Source organism: Rattus rattus, chromosome 5 (genome assembly GCF_011064425.1).
Source record: "Rattus rattus isolate New Zealand chromosome 5, Rrattus_CSIRO_v1, whole genome shotgun sequence".
In the NCBI taxonomy this organism is placed as follows: Eukaryota; Metazoa; Chordata; class Mammalia; order Rodentia; family Muridae; genus Rattus; species Rattus rattus.
In genome coordinates, this window is record NC_046158.1 from 157,061,902 (window position 1) to 157,082,418 (window position 20,517).

General features: G+C 49.5%; 1 protein-coding gene across 1 annotated transcript in view; it reads right to left on the minus strand.

Annotated features, from left to right (window-relative positions):
* Window positions 1–5,924, minus strand: part of Taf4 (TATA-box binding protein associated factor 4) — a 64,914-nt gene extending 58,990 nt beyond the window's left edge. Inside the window, 7 exon segments of the mRNA XM_032902658.1 lie at window positions 4,118–4,349; window positions 4,351–4,499; window positions 4,502–4,588; window positions 4,591–4,842; window positions 4,845–4,985; window positions 5,273–5,543; window positions 5,610–5,924. Coding sequence (XP_032758549.1) covers window positions 4,118–4,349; window positions 4,351–4,499; window positions 4,502–4,588; window positions 4,591–4,842; window positions 4,845–4,985; window positions 5,273–5,543; window positions 5,610–5,924 — 1,447 coding nt within the window.
* Between the last annotated feature and the right edge of the window lie 14,593 nt (window positions 5,925–20,517).

Below are 20,517 nucleotides of genomic sequence, written 5' to 3' on the forward strand. Positions count from 1 at the left end.
CCAAGGCCTGACTAAAAGAAGACTCTGGCAACAGCCCTGAACATCAGCTGTGTCCCAGACCAGGCAGCAGAGGCCATGGGAAAGCAAAGTTGTTTCTTCAGACTCCACAAACCGCTTCTGACCTGATGGAGCTTCTACAAAACTTTACATCTTTGCTTCAAGATTTGCAAAAAAAAAAGCTATTATGATTTAATCAACCCGGATATAACCTGCTATTTATAAAAGCTGTTTCCAAATTTATATTGTAGGTGGAAGAAAGTGCACATTTACACAGAGGCAGACTTTGAAAGCATCCTGGAACACCCTGACTTAAGTACCACCTACCAAGCCACTCACTCCATTCAGGGCAGGGACTGAGTGAGGTAGGCACTCAGTGGCAACTCTGGGGCAATTGTGAGGAGGTTTCCCAGTGACCTATCTACCCTCCCTCTTCCTAGCAGCCCTAGTATACAGGGCTCTGCACAGAAGTGCAGTGCATGTATGTGGACATCAACAAGCCAAATCTGACAGACATCAACACACTAGCACCCAGGAAACTGGAGCTGAAGGACCTCAGGCAAGGCCTAAATGGGCTACAGAATGAGAGTCCCAGACAGACAACCTAATGAGAGAGACCCTGCCTCAGGAAAACCAAAACAGAGCTGAGCTGAGATGATGTGTTCTCCCTAAGCTCAGAGCCTTTGCTTGAACACACAGCATGCAGTGTGGATGAGACCACCATTCTGATGTTCACAGGCGCCTCTACTACTACCAAAATACAGTGCTGAACAGCTCCAAAAACACCTGCAAACTCCAGTCATCATCCCGTCACCACACTGCCCAAAGATGATAATGACAGGCCAGCTGTGAACCTGATGGGGAAGGAAACCCACCCCTAGTCTTCCAAAGTGCACCACTACCCGAGTTATGATTACCAAAATGTTTCTCCTCTTCCACCCCCTCCTCCTCCTCCTCCACTAGCAGCAGCAAAACCACCTTACAACCTTTGGCCTAAAGCCAGGCCCTGGTGAGGTCCTCCCACAGGTAGGTAGCATGTGGCTCTGTGAGTGGTGGCCACCCCAGCATGGGCCCATTGTTCCTTCCACTGAGAGCAAGACAACCTGCCCCAAACTTATTGTCCACCTGGGTAAGAATTTTCACTGGAATAAAACTAACCTTCAGACTGTTGTTTCTACAGCAACACCACCCCTAAAGCAGGGAAAGGATCAGGGATCTAGGAATAAAGAGCAGCTGTGCCCATCCATGTCTAATTCTGACAGAATTTCCTCCTCACAGTCAGTCACTTTACAGTCAAACTGAGGCTCCATAAGCAATGAACTTTTCCCAGGCAAACAGCAACTGTGACCTTAAGTAAGAAAAGCTAAAGTTCCAAGAATGTCCCTTTGGTTGCTGCTAACAAAGTTGGTGTCTAGAACCCCAGCCCATGGAGTCCATGGGCAGCTCTCGGTCTAAGCCTGAGAATCCGCCCAAATGTAGTGACCCACTAATCCACAACCCACACATGTGGGAACCAGCACCTGACACCTGTGCTCACTCCAGAGCCACAGCATCCAGGACAACAGAAGCAATGTCTTCTCTTAGACAGAGAACCTATGATTTAGCCAAGTTTTAGGGCAACACAGAGTAAATTCAATATGAAGGTAGAATGAGCACACAAAAGAAAATGCTAATTGCCATGGGGTGGGATGGGGGGACAGGCAGGACAACATCCTCCACCCAGATCTTTCAAAGCCACAAAAGCACACACTAATTCTGAGGTCCTCTCACCTGCCCTTCAGCAACTGTCGTCAGTCACACTGTGGACTCCTCCTGACATGTGCACCTGCCATCCAGCCCTCTCTAAAGCTGTGGATCAAACTTAGACTCTGGCACCAGCAAACCAGCAGCAAATCACAGGCACAGTAGCAGCCCTGTCCCTTTACAAGCCTGTCCTGACAGGGAAGATCAGGGCTCCGCTTGCTAAAGAAAACAAGTTCAACATGATATTAGAAGTTCCTATGAACTGTCAAAGTCCTCGAGAGACCTGTGTTCCTCCCCTCCCCCAGCATGACCTCTATCTCGAGGGCACTGGGAGGGACTCAGCCCCTTTCACACTCCCCTCCTCTGCCAATAGTATGCTAGTCCACTTGACACCTATGTGTAGCCTTGAAACCTGCCTCCCCTCTCTCAGCCTTACCCTGCAAAGGCTGCTATTGGCTAAACAAAGTTCTATTAGAAACTGTTTTCTCCTTTTCTGAATATATCTCATTATGAAATGTATCAGTAGAGGAGGAACACCAGTTAGAGAAAGTCCTGACTGCTCAGATACAGGATAGACCTAGTATGTTTGTGTCCTCTGACCATGTCTCCCTGTCCTGTTTTAAAAAGAAGTTGGTTTTCCAGCACTGGTGGTAGAAGTTTTAAGCACCAAACATTAGCTTAGCTTTGGGTGTTTTTAAAGTAAGGTTCTCCCTCAATCAGCATTCCTTATCAAAACAGCCACAGGAGCCAGACGGTTGGGAAGATGGGTATGGATGGGCCTTCTCCTTAGAAAGCATGTGCCCACTCTGAAGCAGAGCGCTGGGTGTCTGCCACCCAGAAGACAACAGACTCTGCCCTACTCTTGGACACAAGCATGGGGCTGATGCAGATGCAGAGAAGTGCGAATAATGGACCTGTTTACATTTTCCCCAAGGAGTTACCTTCTGCTCAAACACCAACCCTGAACCTGACCTGGAAAAGGAGGCAGTTGTGATGGAGACGGCAGCCAATGCCCTTTGCAAATGGCATCGTCATTTCTCTCGGGGAGATGGACTTTACTTGTATGGCACTCAAAGGCAATGGAACCAGGGAAAGTCAAGACGCTATGGAAGGATGCCATGGCACCTGACTACGACAGCTTTCCTGATAAAAGGACAACCTGGGCACATCCTTGCATTGGGTAGTCTATTCGAATAATAGACTACAAGCACAGAATGAATCTTAAACTATAACATCAGCCATATTTTCCACCCAAAGGTCAGAGTGAAGATAATGAACAAGACCTTTCAATCACACACACACACACACACACACACACACACACACACACACACCCTGCCCCAGATGTGTGGCAAGAGACATCTGCAGCTCCTAGGCCTTATGTCACACCCAGCGCCTCCTCAGAGCATGGCAGCCCCTGCAACCTCACTAACTATTCTGGGTCCTGTATCCCCATAGATAGGGCAAGTATCTCTGAACCTTTTCGGAGCCTTCCTGGTCCTCACTGACCTCAGCAAAACTGAATTCTAAAGATGCTGTAGCTCTTTCAACGTGACCCAAACCACTTTTCAGAAAGCAGGAGGACACAGTAGCAGCATGTTTTCTAATTCTCTACTACTGCCACCGCGGCGGGCGGGCGGCGCTGCTACTACCGCTTGCACATGTCACTGTGTAACACGGGAGGAGTGGAGCGCTCAGTGCTCGCTCCGGCCCAGGGTTCAGTGGGAACACTTCTGCAGAGGACTCTCAAACAAAAGCAGTCTACAAGCGGGGAAAGGAGTCACTCATCAAACCCAAGGGCCCTGAGGAATTTGAGAACAACAGAGTCAGAGCCTACATGGAATCTGCAAGCTCTGAGACAGCTTCTGAGCCCCAGCATCCACATCTCCATGATCTCCTGCATTCGCAGACCCCTGCGCAGTGAGTGTCCTGCTGACCTCCAGGGACGGCAACAACAAAAAAACCCAGGGTCCTCTTTCAGGCACCGATGACCACTAAACCCCTGCTCCCTGCATGGAGTCCCTAACCAGCTTCCCTGACAACAGGGAAGCCCACGCCTTCCACACAGACTTCACCATCCTGCCCCTGAGTTAGTTCGCCCTCTCTTGACCTCACCTGAGGAAGGAGAAAGAAGGGCCCCTCGACCACACAGTGGTAGCCCATAGCACCCCAACGGGACACCAGAATTCCCTGAGGGCTCTGGAGCTCCAGAACTGGGAAGCCCTCAAAACTGTCAGGTCACCTGGGCAGAGGCCGCCCCTCGGCCTCGCGTGCCACCCTACCAGGACACAGCCCCAGAATGCAGCCCAGAACTTCCTGGAACGCCAGGGCCGCCTGGTGCACCCGCCCTCGCCTCCCGCCGCGCGCTGCCACTCACCTGGGGGCAGCTGGAAGTTCTGGATGTTGGTCGGGTTCTGCGGCGGCTGCGGCAGGCGCGGGGCCAACACGGTGGGCGTCAGCGTGGCCCGGATAGCGCCGGTGGTGGCCGCCGGCGTCCGAGGCAGGCTGGGGTCGCCGCGGCCGCGCCCTTCGCCAGCCCGCGGGGGTCCCGGGAGCAGGCCCGGCAGCGCGCCCGGCATGGCGGGCCCAAGCAGCACACCGCCCGCCGCGCCCCGCCCGCGACCCCGCCGCCGCCGCCGCCGCCGCCGCCGGCCCCGGCCCGGGCCCCGGTCCGGGCTTAGGCGCCTCGGCCTTAGCCCCCTGCGCGCCCGCGCCCGGCTGGCCAACCCCGCGCGGCGCCCCGGAGGCCGCGGCGGGGCAGGAGCGGCCCCGTTCTGCGCGGCGGGCGGCGGCGGCGGCGGCGGCGGCGGCAGCGGGTGACAGGGGGGCGCGGGCGCGGCGGGGTGCCGGGCGGCCGGGCTGGCGCGACGGGCGCTGTGGGCGCGGGAGGCGGGGGCGCGGCGGGCGCGGGCGCGGCGGGCGGCGAGGGCGCGGCGGGCGCGGGGGCCGCCTGGATGACAGAGCCGGCGGCGGGCGGCGGCGCGGGCCCGTTGTTGACCGGGCTGACAGCAGGTGCGGCGTGCGGCGCGGTGGGCGGCGCGGCGCTCCCATTCAAAGTTTGCGCGGCGCCGGGGCTGGGCGGGCCAGGCGGGCCGGGCTTGAGGCGCCGGGGCCGGCGGGCGGGGCGGCGGCGGCGGGATCCGGCCCCGCGGCGGCGGCAGCGGTGGCGGCGGCGGCGGCGACGGGGCAGGGCCCCGCGCTGGCCTCGGGCGGCGGCCTCAGCTTGGCGGGCGCCGGCGCGGGCCCTGCGGGGACAAGCAAGCGGCGCGGTGAGCTGGAGCCCAGGCGCCGCGGCCCCCACCCGCCGGCCGCGCTCTACCTGCGGGGGCGGCTCCGGCGCCGCTGCGGGCGCGCCCTCGGCGGAGGCGGCCGGCCCTGCGCCCGCGGCTCCGGCCGGGCTGCCGCTCACAACATGGTTCCCGAGCGCGCCGGCGGCCGCGGCCCGCAGCTCAGGCGTGCGCGGCGCGAGGTGGTGGTGGTGGGCCGCGCTGGCCGCCAGCTGCGACTCGAGCGAGCCCACCAGATCGCTCACCACTTTCTCGTCCACCTCGCTGTTGAAGAAGACCTCGTCCAGCAGATCCGAGCCGCCGCCATCTTTCCTCCTCGCCGCCGCCGCCGCCGCCGCTCGGCCGAGCGCGCCTGGGCAGGAGGAGGTTCCAGCGGGGCGCGGGGCGGGCGGGGGGCGGTGCGCGGGCGGGCGGGGGCGCGGCGCGCAGGGAGGGGAGGGGCGGCCTAGTGCGCAGGCGCTCCGACACGCACCGCCCCCGCCCGCGCCTCTGTGGCCTCTGATTGGCTGCGGCCGGCTCTTAAAAGACGCGGCCAATGGCTGCGAGCGCCAGAGGCCGGGGAGCAGGCGAGGTGTTGGGTGCTGGTCGGCTGTTAGAGCGCTGGTGGGAATGGCAGCCGGGCGGGGAGAGCGGCGGCGCTCGGTGCCGGGTGGGTCGCTGCAGCCGGCTGCGGGGTTCGCCCTTTGTCTGCACCCTTCCAAAATGGCTGCGGCCAGGGCGGGCGGCGACAGCTGCGCGGGCGCTCCCGGGGCCCCGGCGGTCAGTGAGGAGCAGGAGTCCTGGCAAGAAAACGCTTTCGGGGCGGAGAGGTGCGCAGAGGACGCCACGGACGCCACGGGTCAGCTCCTCTGACTTACAGCGGTTAGTAAGACGGCCGTGCACACCGAAGCTGGACATCCGGAAGCTGATTTGTTCTTTATTTACTTTTCTCGTGGGGGAGGGGGTAGTAAATCCTCTAAACTGATGCTTGCAAGCACTTTGTGGGGACGTTTTCGTTACCATTTCGCCCCTTTCTTCCTGGGTGTTTTCTTAACCAAAAGGCCGTCTTATTGAACGTTGCTATGATTTCGTCTTTCCATTTTTTGAAAAGGCCCCAAAAACAAATTCCAGATGGCAAAGCTCCTTGTTGGGACCTCACTGCAACTGACCCTCCCAGAATCATCGTCACTTCTGAAGAGACTTGCCACAGTCCGCACAGATCCAGCACTGGGGAATGAGGAATGTGACTTTGTAATTTTTTTTTTTCTTTCGTGCCTTGAAAGAGGCGTTTCCTACCAGCCCGTACTACCTATACACACCATCCCAGCACTTGGAAAATGAAGGCAGGTTAATAAGGAGTTCAACCTTGGTTATATATTTAGTTGGAGGCCAGCTTGGGGTCTCATGAGACACTTATATCAAAAAGGTGAGGTGAGGACTCTTCCTCTCTAAAGCATGCTGCTCTCTAACTCTCAGCCTGTGTGCTGATCCTGTCCCAGCCTTTTAAACTAAATGAGTTATAACTACTATACAACAAACCCCACCCTACCCCAGCTGTTCTCTAAGCAATAGTCTACCTAAGGAACTGTACACGTTGAAACCCCCACCCCCACCCACCCCCCAAAAAACAAAACATAACAAAACACAGTGCCCTCATTTGCAACGTGTGCTTGGGAACCCTTAGACAACAGAAATTTTGTTCTTGAACATCAGCCTCCAGGTTTGGAAAGCCAGTAAAATGGAGGAGACAATGAGAAAGCAGGTAGGGTGCTACAAGCCAGTGTAGGATTGACACCAGGAACAGAAATTCACAATTGTGAATAAAACCCAAGCGTCTTCTTCTGACACAGGAGAACACACTTGGGGCCAAGAGCATCCTAAGCAAGTAGGGCACCACTTAGTGACAGCCCCCCAAACCCAAATCGGAATTTTTCACTCTTGATGGTTTGAAGATTTTAAAGTGGACCAAACACTCAGCGGGTTCTTACTCATCCACTTGATGCTGGTTAATGGGAACCACCAGTTAGGTGTACAGCAGCCTGTACCCCAAAACCCTTAGGTGACAGGAAGCAAAACAGTGAACACCTATAGCAAAGCCCAGGCTCTGGAGCACACAGGCCCTCGGGTGACTGGTGATTCCCAGTGCCACACCCCTACCCTGCATGTCCCTTGCTGCCATGGTACTAAGATCTTTCATGAGAGCAGGCATTGTCCTCTCCATAGGCTTGCCAGACACATCTCCAGTGTGGTCCCAAGCCTCTAAAAGAGAATGAAGCCTCCTTCCATGCCTAAGCATCTGCTGATAACACAGCCCCCGAGCCACCAAGACTTAAGTTATAGGTGTAGGTTTAGGGTCTGTGCCACCAAACTCTTCACTCCTTGCTGCAGTGCCCAGTTTGGGAGCCACAATGCAGGCAGCTGTTTTCAAGTATACTGCCCTTAAGACTGGAGTAAGTGGAGCTGAAAAATCTCCCCTCCTCAAAACCTATATATATGCAAGGGGCAGTAAACACTATTAGAGACGTAACCTTTGTCACTCTGGAGACAAATTTCCTTTAAATGTCTCTCCCTCTCATACATTGTCACAGGCCATTACGACTTCCATAGTTTGAAGCTGACAATCCCAGAACTAGCGTTAAAAGAGAAAAGGAAGAAGAACCACTAAGTATAAAGTAAAAAACACTCATTTTGCTAGAAGCAGAGGACAACTTTTAGGAGTAGGTTCTCGCCACTGTAGGTTCAAGGGGTCAAATTTATCTCAGGCTAACATGGCAACTACTTTAATCTGCTTAGCCATCTCACTGGTCCTCAAGATGTTTGTTTAATAAAAAAAAAAGAAGAAGAAAAAAAAAAGACACAGCCAAGGGATAAGGTGAAGTGATAGGATATGAGTTGAATCCCAGCACCCACATGAAAATGCTGGGTGCAGCAGCATGCATCTGTAATCCCAGCTATGGAGAGGTGGGGATCACAGTATTCCTGGGTCTCACTGGCCCAGAAAGTGTAGTGAAACACCCTGTCTCAAGAAATAAGAATGATTGAGGAATACACCTGTATACCTGATGCTGACCTCTAACCTCCAGGCACTCACACATACCAGAGAGAGAGAGAGAGAGAAAGAGAGAGAGAGAGAGACAGACAGACTAGATGGTAGCTGGAGGCCTGGAGCTGGTTCCTGCTTTCTAGGTGAATGTGTCAGGCACCCTTACCTCGTGGTGGCTTCAGCCATCTCTGGACTCACCTGGCTATGGTCTCTCCTCTATTTTGTTTTGACACAGTGTCTTGTGTTGCACATGCCAGCCTTGATAGGCTCATTCCATCCTGTCAACCTGTCACATAGCTGATACCTCTGATCTTCGAATGTCACCAGTCCCTGGATTTGGGACCCACCAAATCCAAGATGATTTCAAAAGGTTTTTAACACATAAGAACTGCAAAGATCTCTCCTCCAGAGAAGTTTATTTGTGTTATGAGTGGGTGTGAGTTGAGGGAAGGGCCATTATTCATCCCTCTACACCGCTATGACCCTGTAAGAAGAGAAAGCCTTAAAGAAGCCAGAAGACACTTGTTGGCCTATCCAGTCTCTCATGCTTGCACAGAAGCCTGAGGCAGCTAGAGTAGGACACAGGCCTAAGCATCTGGACCAGAGTCCTCTTGCTGCCCTGCATTCCCAAGCAAGTAACAGCATTCAAGTATGCCTAGTCAAGACTCCTTTGCTTGGAACCAGGCTTGGGTGGCCACCAGTCTTAGGACTAAGGCATTGTGTGCTCTCTGCAAGGCCAGAGAGGAACTGAGGTTAGAAGGCTAAGTCCATGGCTGCGTCTCACAAGCCAAGTCTCGGACACTAAAGTCCCTGGGCACTGGCGGCACTCTGTTCTCATGCTGAGGTCATCCATCCTTCTGTCCACATGTCATACACAAATGGACATCATGGGGCTGGTGCCTGCCCCTCCTGCCTTCTCCTTCTGAAACTGACCCCGGTCTCCAGAGCCAGCTGTCTACAAAACTCCAGAATGACTCATGACAACACTCTCTTGGCTGACTCCCACAAAGGACTAACTATAGCTGCGTGACCGGGTTTACAGTTTACAGAGGAGCTTACTCAGAGTGCATGGGGGAGCCCAGCCCGACAGCATGCCTGCACCTGCCTTCCCGAGGCTGCACCTCCCCTAAGTGTTTCAGCATCAGCCTCACTTCACAGAGAAAGCCAGCCGCACCTCCTGCAAGGTGCAGTGTTGGTCTGCTCTATCAGATGGTTTCTAATACAACTTGCCCCCCATTCAGCTCACGTGTCCAGTTTATAAAACCCTAACTCAATCTAGAACAGAGTATAGTGGTGTACATCCCAGCACTTCAGAAGTGGAGGTAGAAATTGTTCGAGGCCAGCCCAGCTACATAGTAATGTGGAGAGCAGCTGGTCCACAAAGAACTCTTGTCTTGAAAGATGAATAAAAAATAAACAACAGAACCCCAGCAAAACTCAGCTCACGCCCCTGAAAACTTAGTGCCATTACACGTTGAATGATCACATTCAAAGCTTAGTGACTGTCATGGCAGTGTTGGGAAGGACCGGGAGCTAGTGAGATGCCTAAGTCACTGAGGATACACCCTAAAAGAGCTTCCCCTCGCTGTGACAGAGGGCCTGACAAAAGAGGCTCAGTGAGGAAAAGCTTACTCTGGTGCAGCATGGTGGAGAAGACATGGTAGAGAACAGCCCATGGACTGCGGTGTCCAGAGCCTGAGGATGCTTGTAGCCCACAAGACAGGAAGCGAGGCCTGGCTGCCATACTTGAAGGTCCACCCTCTGAGCATCTACCTAGACTCCACCTCTGACAGGCAGCAGCGACTGGGGACCAAGTGTTCAAATGATCGGCCACTTAGAATGTGAAACGCAAGTTGAGTGGTGACTTGAATCCCAGCAGAAGCAGGCAGGCAGACAGGGTACACAGAGGACCCAGTTGCATGTAAAATAAAAAATAAATAAAAAATAAAAAATAAAAAAACTCAATATGAAACGAATGAAAAACACGAGATCCATAGTTGGATAATCTTAAACGTAACTGAGGTAAGTTGGAGGAGAGCCGGGGAGATGCCTGAGTGAGCCAGGTGCTTACCCGGCAAGCTTGAGCTAGAGTCCAGATCTGCACAAAGCCAACCAGGCAGGTGTGGCAGCCACCTGTAACCCCAACTCGGGAAGCAGACTAGATTCCCAGATCAAGCTGGCTTCCTCCTAGCCAGAATTGGTGAGCTCAGGGTTCATCAGGACAGCATGCCTCGGTGAATGAAGTGGGAGGCATCCGAGGAAAGCATCAACTTCAGGCCTGCACACCCATGCAAACATTTACACTGTACACAGTAGATACCTAGAGGGACATACCAAATTAAAGAATGAGAAGTCTCATTGTAAAAAAGGTCATTTCTCCCCAGTATCAGCTACAGACCTGGTACAAACATGCAGTTTAACCCTCAATTGTTTTGCTTTTTTTTTTTTTTTTAAATCATTGATCACAAAAGTTGACAAGCCGGGCTTCTGTTTCCCACTTGGCAAGACTAGCTCTCCCTTGGGTCACACCTCAAACTCCGGGAGAAGTGATATAACATTTGCCCAGCTTTCCAGAGCACGACCTCAGGTTCAGGTTCTAGGAAGGAGCCAGCACTTGTCTGGGGAGCCACTAAGGTCAGAGCATGCTCCAGGTCACTTAGGAAGAAAGAAACCCCAAATTGCTGGATGTCAAAGCCAGATGTCACCCCTCTCCAGAAGGTGCAGGGCATCGTAGAAAAGAAAAGGCTTGCGAAGGGGAGATAAAGTCAGGCTTACGAGTGCTGTCTCCATCTCCAGTTGGACTCGGAGCCATATACTGGGGAGATTCCAAACAGCACAGCTCAGAATAAGATATGAACAGCTGTCCCAGTGACAGATGAGGACTTGGGTCTCAGTCCCACAAGTCAGCCATCAGCTGACAAAACACTGTCACAATGTACAGGCCACAAGCCTGAAAGAACCAGTACCAAAATAATAATATCCTAAAGTGGAGGTGGGAGCACATGCCTTTAATCCAGGCACTCAGAGACAGAGGTAAGTAGATTACTAGGAGTTTGAGGCCAGCCAGGTCTATATAGTGAAACTTTGTTTCAAAAAGACAAAGGAATAAATATTTTTTTTAATTCTAAAAGTAAACAAACTCATAATCCAGTGCTGGGGAATTGGAGACAGGAAGATCCTTGGGGCTCACGGGCCAGTCAGCCTAGCTTAAGATTTTTTAGATGATGGAGAGACCCTGTCTTAGAAAGACAAAGGCTGGGTTGGAGAGATGGCTCAGTGGTTAAGAGCACTGACTGCTCTTCCAGAGGTCCTGAGTTCAAATCCCAGTAATGAGTTCTGGTGTGCCTGAAGACAGTTACAGTGTACTTATATATAATAAATAAAATAAATCTTTAAAAAAAATGTGTGTCCTGCCACAGGATGTAGATGCCGAATTTAAAAAAAAAAAAAAGGAAGAAAGACAGACAGACAGACAAAGGCTGAAAGAAGTCAGTGGGTACAAGTGCATGCTATGTGGGCATGAGACTCTGTGTTTGGATCCCAGCAGCCATGTAAAAAGGCCAGGCATGTCCCCATGCACACCTGTGCTGCAGTGCTCTGAGGGACACAGACAAGATGGCCTGTGACCTGACATACTAGATCCAGGTCCAAACAAAGTCCTCCTCTGGCCTCTGCACACCTGGGCATGTAAGTGTGCATATCATAAACACATGCGTGTCTCCATGCATGCAAAGAAATTGTCCTGAAGAGCCCTGAAGTTGCCCTCTGGCCTGCATGTGTATTCACACACACACACACACACACACGTGAACATGCTCCTCTACACACATTTTTTTAATATTATTTAAAAGCTAGACAGTACCTGAGGAACACCTGGAGTTGTCCTCTGTCATACCCCTTCACAAATATGAACACAATTAAAATTGAATTATAAAAGGACTGCTAAACCAATATCCGGCATAAAAAAAAAAAGTAGGCTTTCAAACAATGAAAGTTTTTTTTCACAACATAAGTAGAAACTATTGTAAGTTTATATTCTGGAACTGAGATAAAACTCAATGATTAGACCATGTATTGATAGAACTCATCTAATCTGAAAAGGAGAGATAAGCAGTTGGGGCAGTATGACCATGTCTATGTGTGCATTGCTGTGTGACAGTGTTTATGTGTGCATTACTGAGTGATTATGTGCACATTGCAGTGTCACAGTGTCTATGTGTGCATTGCTGTGTGGCAGTGTCTGTGTGCATTACTGTGTAACAATGTCTATGTGTGACAGTGTCTATGTGTTCGTTACTAGAATTACAGAGAAAACAGGAGAGGGAGATAGCCCTGAAGGGAATCATGGCTGGAATTCTGTCTAATGAGAGATATACACTTACATTTTTATAAAGTTCTCCGAACTCCCACAAGAATAAACTAACAGGAAACTAGAGGTAAGTGTACTACGCTGAACTGTGTAAGTGCCAGGCCACCGAAGACTGCACAATGAGACCTACCTCAAAAGAACAAAACTGAAGTGTTAGAAAGACGCCCATTGGCCAATTTAGATATATCAGACCTTGGAAGACTGAGAGTAAAGTTGGCCCTGGTGGCACTGACCTGGAATCCCAGTTTAATCCAGCTCAGCAGGGAGTCCATAGGTTTAAGCCTGACCAACTTAGTAAGACTCTATCAAAATAAAAGACAAGTGTGGGGCTGCGAACAAAGCTCAGTGTGAAGCACTCACCCCACGCGTTCCATCCCCAGTACAGGGGGCGGAGAGGGGGGAGAATGAGGCTAAGTCACCACCAGCAGACCCCCAAATACTCCAGGAAACTGTTTAGACCAAAGGGATACCAGACGCAAATGATTAAGTCTCAGAAATGCTGAATATTAGAATAAGCAAAAATGACACTTTTTCTCCTCACTTTTTTGAAACGCACTTGCCTTTTTAAAGCAAAACTGGCAGCAGCGAATTATGGCAATTTTGCAGTGATGACACGAACACCTAAAATAAAAAGGAGTCCTTCCAAAAAAAAAAGAAAGGAGTCCTTCCATACACCTCTGTCACCAGCCTGAAGAAACCCACCCACTTTCGAACTTCCCTTTGAGTAAAGCTAGATCCTGGACTGTCAGTGCAGAAAAGGAAGTCAGGGCCATGTAGCTTCTGCTGAAGCAAAGTTATCGGGTGTAGGTTTCATTAAGTATTTAGACCCAGAGACACGTAGGAAAAAGGACTGTACACACCAAAGATATGGCTACAGGCTTCTGCAGTTGCATTCCTCTGTGTGTGTGTGTGTGTGTGTGTGTGTGTGTGTGTGTGTGTGTGTGTGTGTGTGATACACATGCCACAGTGCACATGTGAAGGTCAGAGGACATCTTGTGATCCTTCCCACCTAGTGGGTTCCCAAGACAGAACACATTCGGAGAGAGAGAGAAAGCAAAATGTAATGAAGGATGTTTTAAAATTTGTTTTCAGAGCTGGAGAGGTACCTCAGCCGTAAAGAACACATACTGGGCTTGCAAAGGACTAGAGTTCAGCTCCCAGCACCTAAGTTGGGTGGGTGGTTCACAACCTCCTATAACTCTAGCTCCAGGGGCTTCTGACCTATCTGGTTACCTGCACATGCATCCACATATGGAAGTAAAGTGGAATATTTCTTGAAAGGCAATGTCATGAGACGTGCTGCTTAGACTTAGGGACTAGGGGAGCGTTAGCCGTTAAGCTGCAGGTCACACACATTCTCACCCAGTGGAAACACGGTCTGCTATTTTTGTCACGGTTAAAATGTCTCTAGGACAGGCACTATCGCTGCAGTTTGTAAGATCTCTCTCTCTCTCTCTCTCTCTCTCTCTCTCTCTCTCTCTCTCTCTCTCTGTGTGTGTGTGTGTGTGTGTGTGTGTGTGTGTGTGTGTTCGCTTATGTGTGCTTCTGATCGAGCGTGTGCATGTGCATAGGTTGGGGGGGCTCTTTTTCTGTAGCATCTGTGTGAGGTCAGGACAGTCTCAGGGTCTGTCTTCCCTATTCACAGTTTTTGTTGTTTGCTGTTCTGTGTGAGGTTCCATGGATTCTCCTGTCTCCACCTCAGCATGGGAGCACGGAGATTGCAGATACACACGTTACCAAATCTGACTTCACTGGGTTCTGGAGTTTTAAACCCAGGTCCTCTTGCCTACGTGTTTCATCTACTTAACCACTTTATAGGCCCTTTTATGCCTGTCGGATTCCAATAAACCCACGTCTAGTCCAGCAACTGGACATCTACCCAACAGACATGCATTTTTCACACCCTGATAGCCACACACTGGGAACAGCCCAGGTCTCTGCCAGCAGTAAAGCCAGTGGAGAAACTGTCTGCTCAGCCTGTGGTGAGGGGTTTCCTTCTCGTAAAGATCATTTGTATGTACAGTTTTGACTGTGTAAGTACAGTTCTCAGTGTGTTTGTGAGTACAGTTCTCAGTGTGTTTGTGAGTACAGTTTTGAGTTTGTGAGTGAAGTTTTGAGTTTATGAGTGCAGTTTTGAATGTGTTTGTGAGTGAAGTTTTCAGTGTGTTTGTGTATACACTTTTCAGTGTGTTACTCTTGGATGAAAGTCACTGTAGGCTGCAGCTCTTCTGTGCAAACTGACTTTTTGAGCTGGAAAGTCAAGAATAAATTCATTTTGTAGGAAGCAGAAACCTGAGCCTAAAGATGAAACAGAAGGCTATGACCCAACCCGAAGCTTCAGGATTCGTGGCCCACAAACTACTCTCCTCAGTGGTACAAATGTGTGTCAGGGGACAAAGTACCTTGCAAGATCCTAACACCTATTTAAAAGCCAGTGATGGATACAGGGTAGAGTCAGGCAGATACCAGGGGTTCACTGCAAGCCAGGCTCAATGACAGAGCCTATCTCAAACATGAGGCAGAAGGCCGGAGAGATGCTTCAGTGGTTCAGAGCTCTGGCTGCTCTGTCAGTTGACCCACGTTCAGTTACTGCACCCATGTCAGATGACTCACAACCACCTGTAACTCGGTCTCCAGAGGACCTGACACTCGTCTGGCCTCTCTAGGCATCTGCACACACGTGCACACACAATGAGACGCACACATACATAATGAAACATAAAAAAAACCCTTAAAATATAGTATACACACAATAGAATGCTATTCAGCATTATGAAAAAAATTCTGTGAGTGTAGCGACATGGGTGAGCCTGAAGTGTGTCACGCTAGCTGACAATACACCAAACACAAAAGGACAAAAACCACACAGTCTCACACAGATATGTAATGTAAAGACAATCAAAAAGGTAAGTGAGGACTGTGGAGGAATTTCCAGCACCTGGGAGTGAGAAGGGACTGAGAGCAGAACAGACAGCTAGAGCAGAATCCACCTAGGCAGGAGGTGTGAGTCCTGGTGACCTGTGACCAGGATGGTGACCACAATGATGACCAAACCACAGGCCAGACATAGTGGTCTGTCCCTGTGGTCCCAGCACTGAAGTGCAGAAATCCATTAATTCTAGAGCTTACATGAGGGCAAAGAACCAGAATAGCCCCACACAGTCTTAAAAAGGCAGAGGGGTAAAAACTCAGGGTCCTAGAAAGAAGGATCCTCCTCTGTAGCCAGTGGGCCACCAATGGGAGGAAACTGTTCTCAACAGACAGGGCTAGACTGGACACACTGTGGAGAGACTGCAACCCACCCTACTTTACAATTCTAACAAGATTCTTGCAAACCAGATCCTAGAAAAGCAAAAACATAAACACTCTAAAAGAAAACTCAAAAAGAAAACCCTTGTGCTTTGAATTAGGCACAAGCTGATAGGACATAGCCAAATCAGAAGGAAATCCATAAACAGGACAGAGTCGAAAACTCTGAGGCATATGGGAAGTCAGTACAGAGGAAATACAGGCTAAGTATTGCTAAAACCATTCTACCTGTCAAAGAACTTGATTTATAGTACATTTAAACAACTCTTACTAAATCCAACAAGCACATTTTTTAAAACAGTGGCCAAAGATTGAAACCAGTACTTCACAAAAGATGAGTCAAGCACATGAAAAGATACTGCACACCTTTGGTCTGCAAGGAAACCAAATTAAGACCACAGTACAACAGCACTCACTACACACCCACCAGGGCCAACATTAGAGGACCCCACCCGCACCTCCCAAAGGATGAGGAGATCCAATCACACCCACTTGGGGAAGGTCCAGATCTCAAACAACTTGGAGACCTCCTAAATGGCTAAACAAGCACTTCTCACACACTCCTAATCCCTCTCCCAGATGGCAGTCCAAGAAAGGGAGACCATTTCTACTAAAGCATCTACAGGGAATGTTCCTGAGAGAGGAAAGCTGGATATGATGACTGACCTTGGTCGGGAACCACATCTGGGGTCACCTGGAACAGCATCTGCTGTTTGCCTGCTTGCCCTCACCCTCTCTCCTGTTGCTCAAGCATTCCTTAGGGTATTGGAACCCACTTCTTCAGGATTCCAATGTAGACTGAAGACCAGCAGCTCTCTGGAATCCTCTGGGACTCCAGCACCAGACTGGGGCTGCTGAGACATCCAGACTCATGAACTGAACTATGGGATTCACAGCCTTTCCATCATGAGGCAACCATCATTGGATAACCCTGACCACGGAAAGGCAGTATAATAAATCATATATATGTGAATATATATACATATATATGTATATATTATACCTACACACATATTCAATCAATTCTGTTCCCTTAGAGAAGCCTAAGGAAATACATATGTATCCGTGTGTGTGTGTGTGTGTGTGTGTGTGTGTGTGTGTGTGTGTGTGTGTGTGTGTGTATTTAATTCTGGGGGTTCTTCACCCCTTTATGCCCAGATGGTGATGGCATTTCTATAGACTCTTGACCATTCGGTTTAGCTCCCCAATAAATGGCACAGAGATCTAATCAATTTATTAACAAGCTGCAGGCACTATGCTGGACAGATATCCATCTGTTATAATGGGGCTGTGATGCCTGCTTCCTCTTCCCAGCCTCGTGGCACTGTCTGCCATCTTGGTCTTGCCCTGGCTGTTCTACTCCAACAATTCTCCCCGAGGGAAGAACCCTCTGGTTCCTTCTCTTTCTTCCTCTCTCCTCTGTTTGCTTGGGACCCCCTGACTGCGATTGGAAGTCCCCCCTCCCCTTATTCTCTTCTGCCCAGTGATAGGCTGAATCAGCTCTTTCTTAGCCAATTAGAGGTGATAGAAAAGAATTTTTACACATCACTGAGACAGGAGACACTCTAGATATCATGACAATGCCAACGTCCTGGGCACCGCAATCAGCATCTGAATACACAGTGCAGGAAAACATCCCCCAACCGAACCCCAGGGATGGCAAGCATAAGAGGCGATCATCTGGTTAATTAACCTCACTCAATCACTGTGACCTCCTAAGAACATGCAATTATTATTTGACGATTAAAAATACAATAATAGAATTTTAGATGCTCAACGCGGCCAGGGTTTTGTCCTTCCCTTGTATGGGAGCAGGGGATCAAATACGAAACCTTACCCGTGTAATGGCCCTACGGCTGAGGAGAACTGCCACCGTGAGGGTGATAAACTCTCTGTACATTTATCACAGTTTTATATTGTGGAGGGCTGCGTACGTGTGGGATGTGAGCCTGGCTGAATGTGCACCTGTGGGTGTTCACGAGTTGAGGCCCAATGTTGACAACAGGTGCCTATCCTCGATCGTTGTCTACATTTGTTTTTATTTCTCTTAGATACACTTTATAGTATGTATACAGGTGTTTTGCCTGCATCTATATCTGGGTACCACGTGCATGCCTGGTGGCCATAGAGGTAAGGAGAGAGCACTGACTCCCTGGAGCCAGAGTTATGCACGGTTGTGAGCTGACACCTACGTACTAGGAATCAACCTGGGCCGTCCGCAAGAACAAGTGCTCCTAACCACTGAGCCATCTCTCCACCCCTCCACTTCTGTTTGTTTGTTTCTGAGAAAGTGATTCTCACTAAACCCGATGGCACCTCTTTGAGCGGGGAAGGCTGGCCAGCCAGTGAGCTTAAGTGGTCTAACTTTTTTACTAGCCACTTTGCCAGGCTCTTTGAATGGGTTTTGAGGGTCCATTCTTGGCTTCTCATGGTTGCACGGCCGGCAGTTTGTCAACTGAGCCATCACCACAGCCACAATTTTAGCAGTTTTAAAAAAATTAGAAAATGTCATTCCAGCCATGGAAGCAGGTAGGCTGACTAAGTGCAGGCCTTCACCTCTCCCTTCTAATCCCCCAGCTCGGCAACAATGAACCTGCTTCAGTGCAGCCTTCTTCCCACCACCACCCTACCTCCAGTGAATCACACAGACCTTTCCTTCCTAATTTACCACTTGCACTCGTGTGTGTGTGTGTGTGTGTGTGTGTGTGTGTGTGTGTGTGTGTGTGTACACCAAGGGGGCTTTTCTTTTTTTTTTTTCTTTTTTAATATTTATTTATTTTATATATAAGTACACTGTTGCTGTCTTCAGATGCACCAGAAGAGGGCATCAGACCCCATTACAGATGGTTGTGAGCCACCATGTTGTTGCTGGGATTTGAACTCAGGACCTCTGAAAGAGCAGTCACTGCTCTTAACCACTGAGCCATCTCTCCAGCCCGGGGGCTTTCTTTTCACACACACACAACTCCAACAGGCACTCTCTGGGAACCTACTAGGCCACTCTAGCCAGGAAAGCGGGTGGTCTAACTGCAGAGCCCCCTGCTCCTCCAGATTCGACCCCCCATCCTCATCCCTAGTTTTGTAACAGACCCTCTGCTTCATCCTCTCCTCACTTTCTACTGCCATTCCCAGGGAACTAAGCAGATCCTGATTCCCTCCCTCCTGGGGACCCCCTCAGTGTCTCCCTGATCCCATCCCTATTCTTAAATGTCAGCAAACATACAAGCACATTTTACATGGAATCCCCATTGGCAACACCTATAAGGATCCCAGAAGAATTTCCTACCAAGCAACACACAGCCATCACACTCTCCTAAGACAAAGTGGTCAACAGAAACCAAGAAACAGGGGCTGGAGAGATGGATCAATGGTTAAGAGCACTGACTGCTCTTCAAGAGGTCCTGAGTTCAAATCCCAGCAACCACATGGTGGCTCACAACCATCTGTAATGAGATCTGATGACCTCTTCTGGTGTGTCTGAGAACAGCTACAGTGTGCTGTAATAAAAAAAATAAAATAAAATAAATATTTAAAAAAGAAAAGAAACCAAGAAACAGACAAACAACAACAACAAAAAACCACCCAACAAAGACTAGATGTCAGCAACTAGAATTACATTCATCCCAACACCAGATGCCAGCTGCCAGCATAAAAACTTAATCAACAATTACCAGGACACCATGTCTCTGCAGAGCCTGAGAATTCTAACATAGCTGAAACACGAGAAAAAGACCTCAAAATAGCCTTTAGGACTATGACAGAGGTCCTTAAAGAGACAATAAATCCCTTAAAGAAATCTATGAAAACAAAACCCGTGGAAGGAAATGAATTAAAACCATTTAAGACCCAGAAGTGGAAATAGAATCAATAAAGAAAACCCTAACTGAGAGAAATCTGGAAATTAAAATATATCCAACCTAAAGAAGAAAGTGCCTATCACAAAGCACAGGAACCATACAGAATACCAAATAACTGGATGAGGTAAGGGAGGAGAAAGCCCCCTTGGCAGATAATAATCAAAACACTAAACTCATAGAAGAAATAAAATATTAAGTGCTTAAAGGTAAATAGACCTTAAAGGTAAGTAGGACCTGGGCAGAAGTTTTTAAAACTCTTAAGAGACAGGGCTGGAGAGATGGCTCAGTGGTTAAGAGCCCCGACTGCTCTTCCAGAGGTCCTGAGTTCAATTCCCAGCGACCACATGGTGACTCACAACCATCTGTAAAGAGATCTGATGACCTCTTCTGGTGTGTCTGAAGACAACTACAGTGTACTTATATATAATAAATAAATAAATCTTAAAAAAAAAAAAAACTCTTAAGAGACCACAGATGCCAGGCCAGACTACTATACCCAGCAAAAATTTGCATCACAACGAATGGCGAAAATAAGACATTCCATGAAAAAGCCAAATTTAAGCAATATCTACCCACAAATCTAGCCCTATAGAAGGTTGTAGAAAGAACAACAACCACACCCAAGAAAACACAAAAAATAAACGGGGAAATCAAGAGGGAAAACCATACACACACACACACACACACACACACACACACACACACACACACCAATGAGGATCAACAAACACTGCTCATTGATATCTTTAAATATCAATGGTCTTTCCACAATTAAAAACAAAAGTGAAAAGCTAACGTATGGATATGAAAATAGGAGCCGGGCTGGAGAGGTGGCTCAGCGGTTAAGAGCACTGACTGCTCTTCCAGAGGTCCTGAGTTCAATTCTCAGCAACCACATGGTGGCTCACAACCATCTGCAATGGGATCTGATGT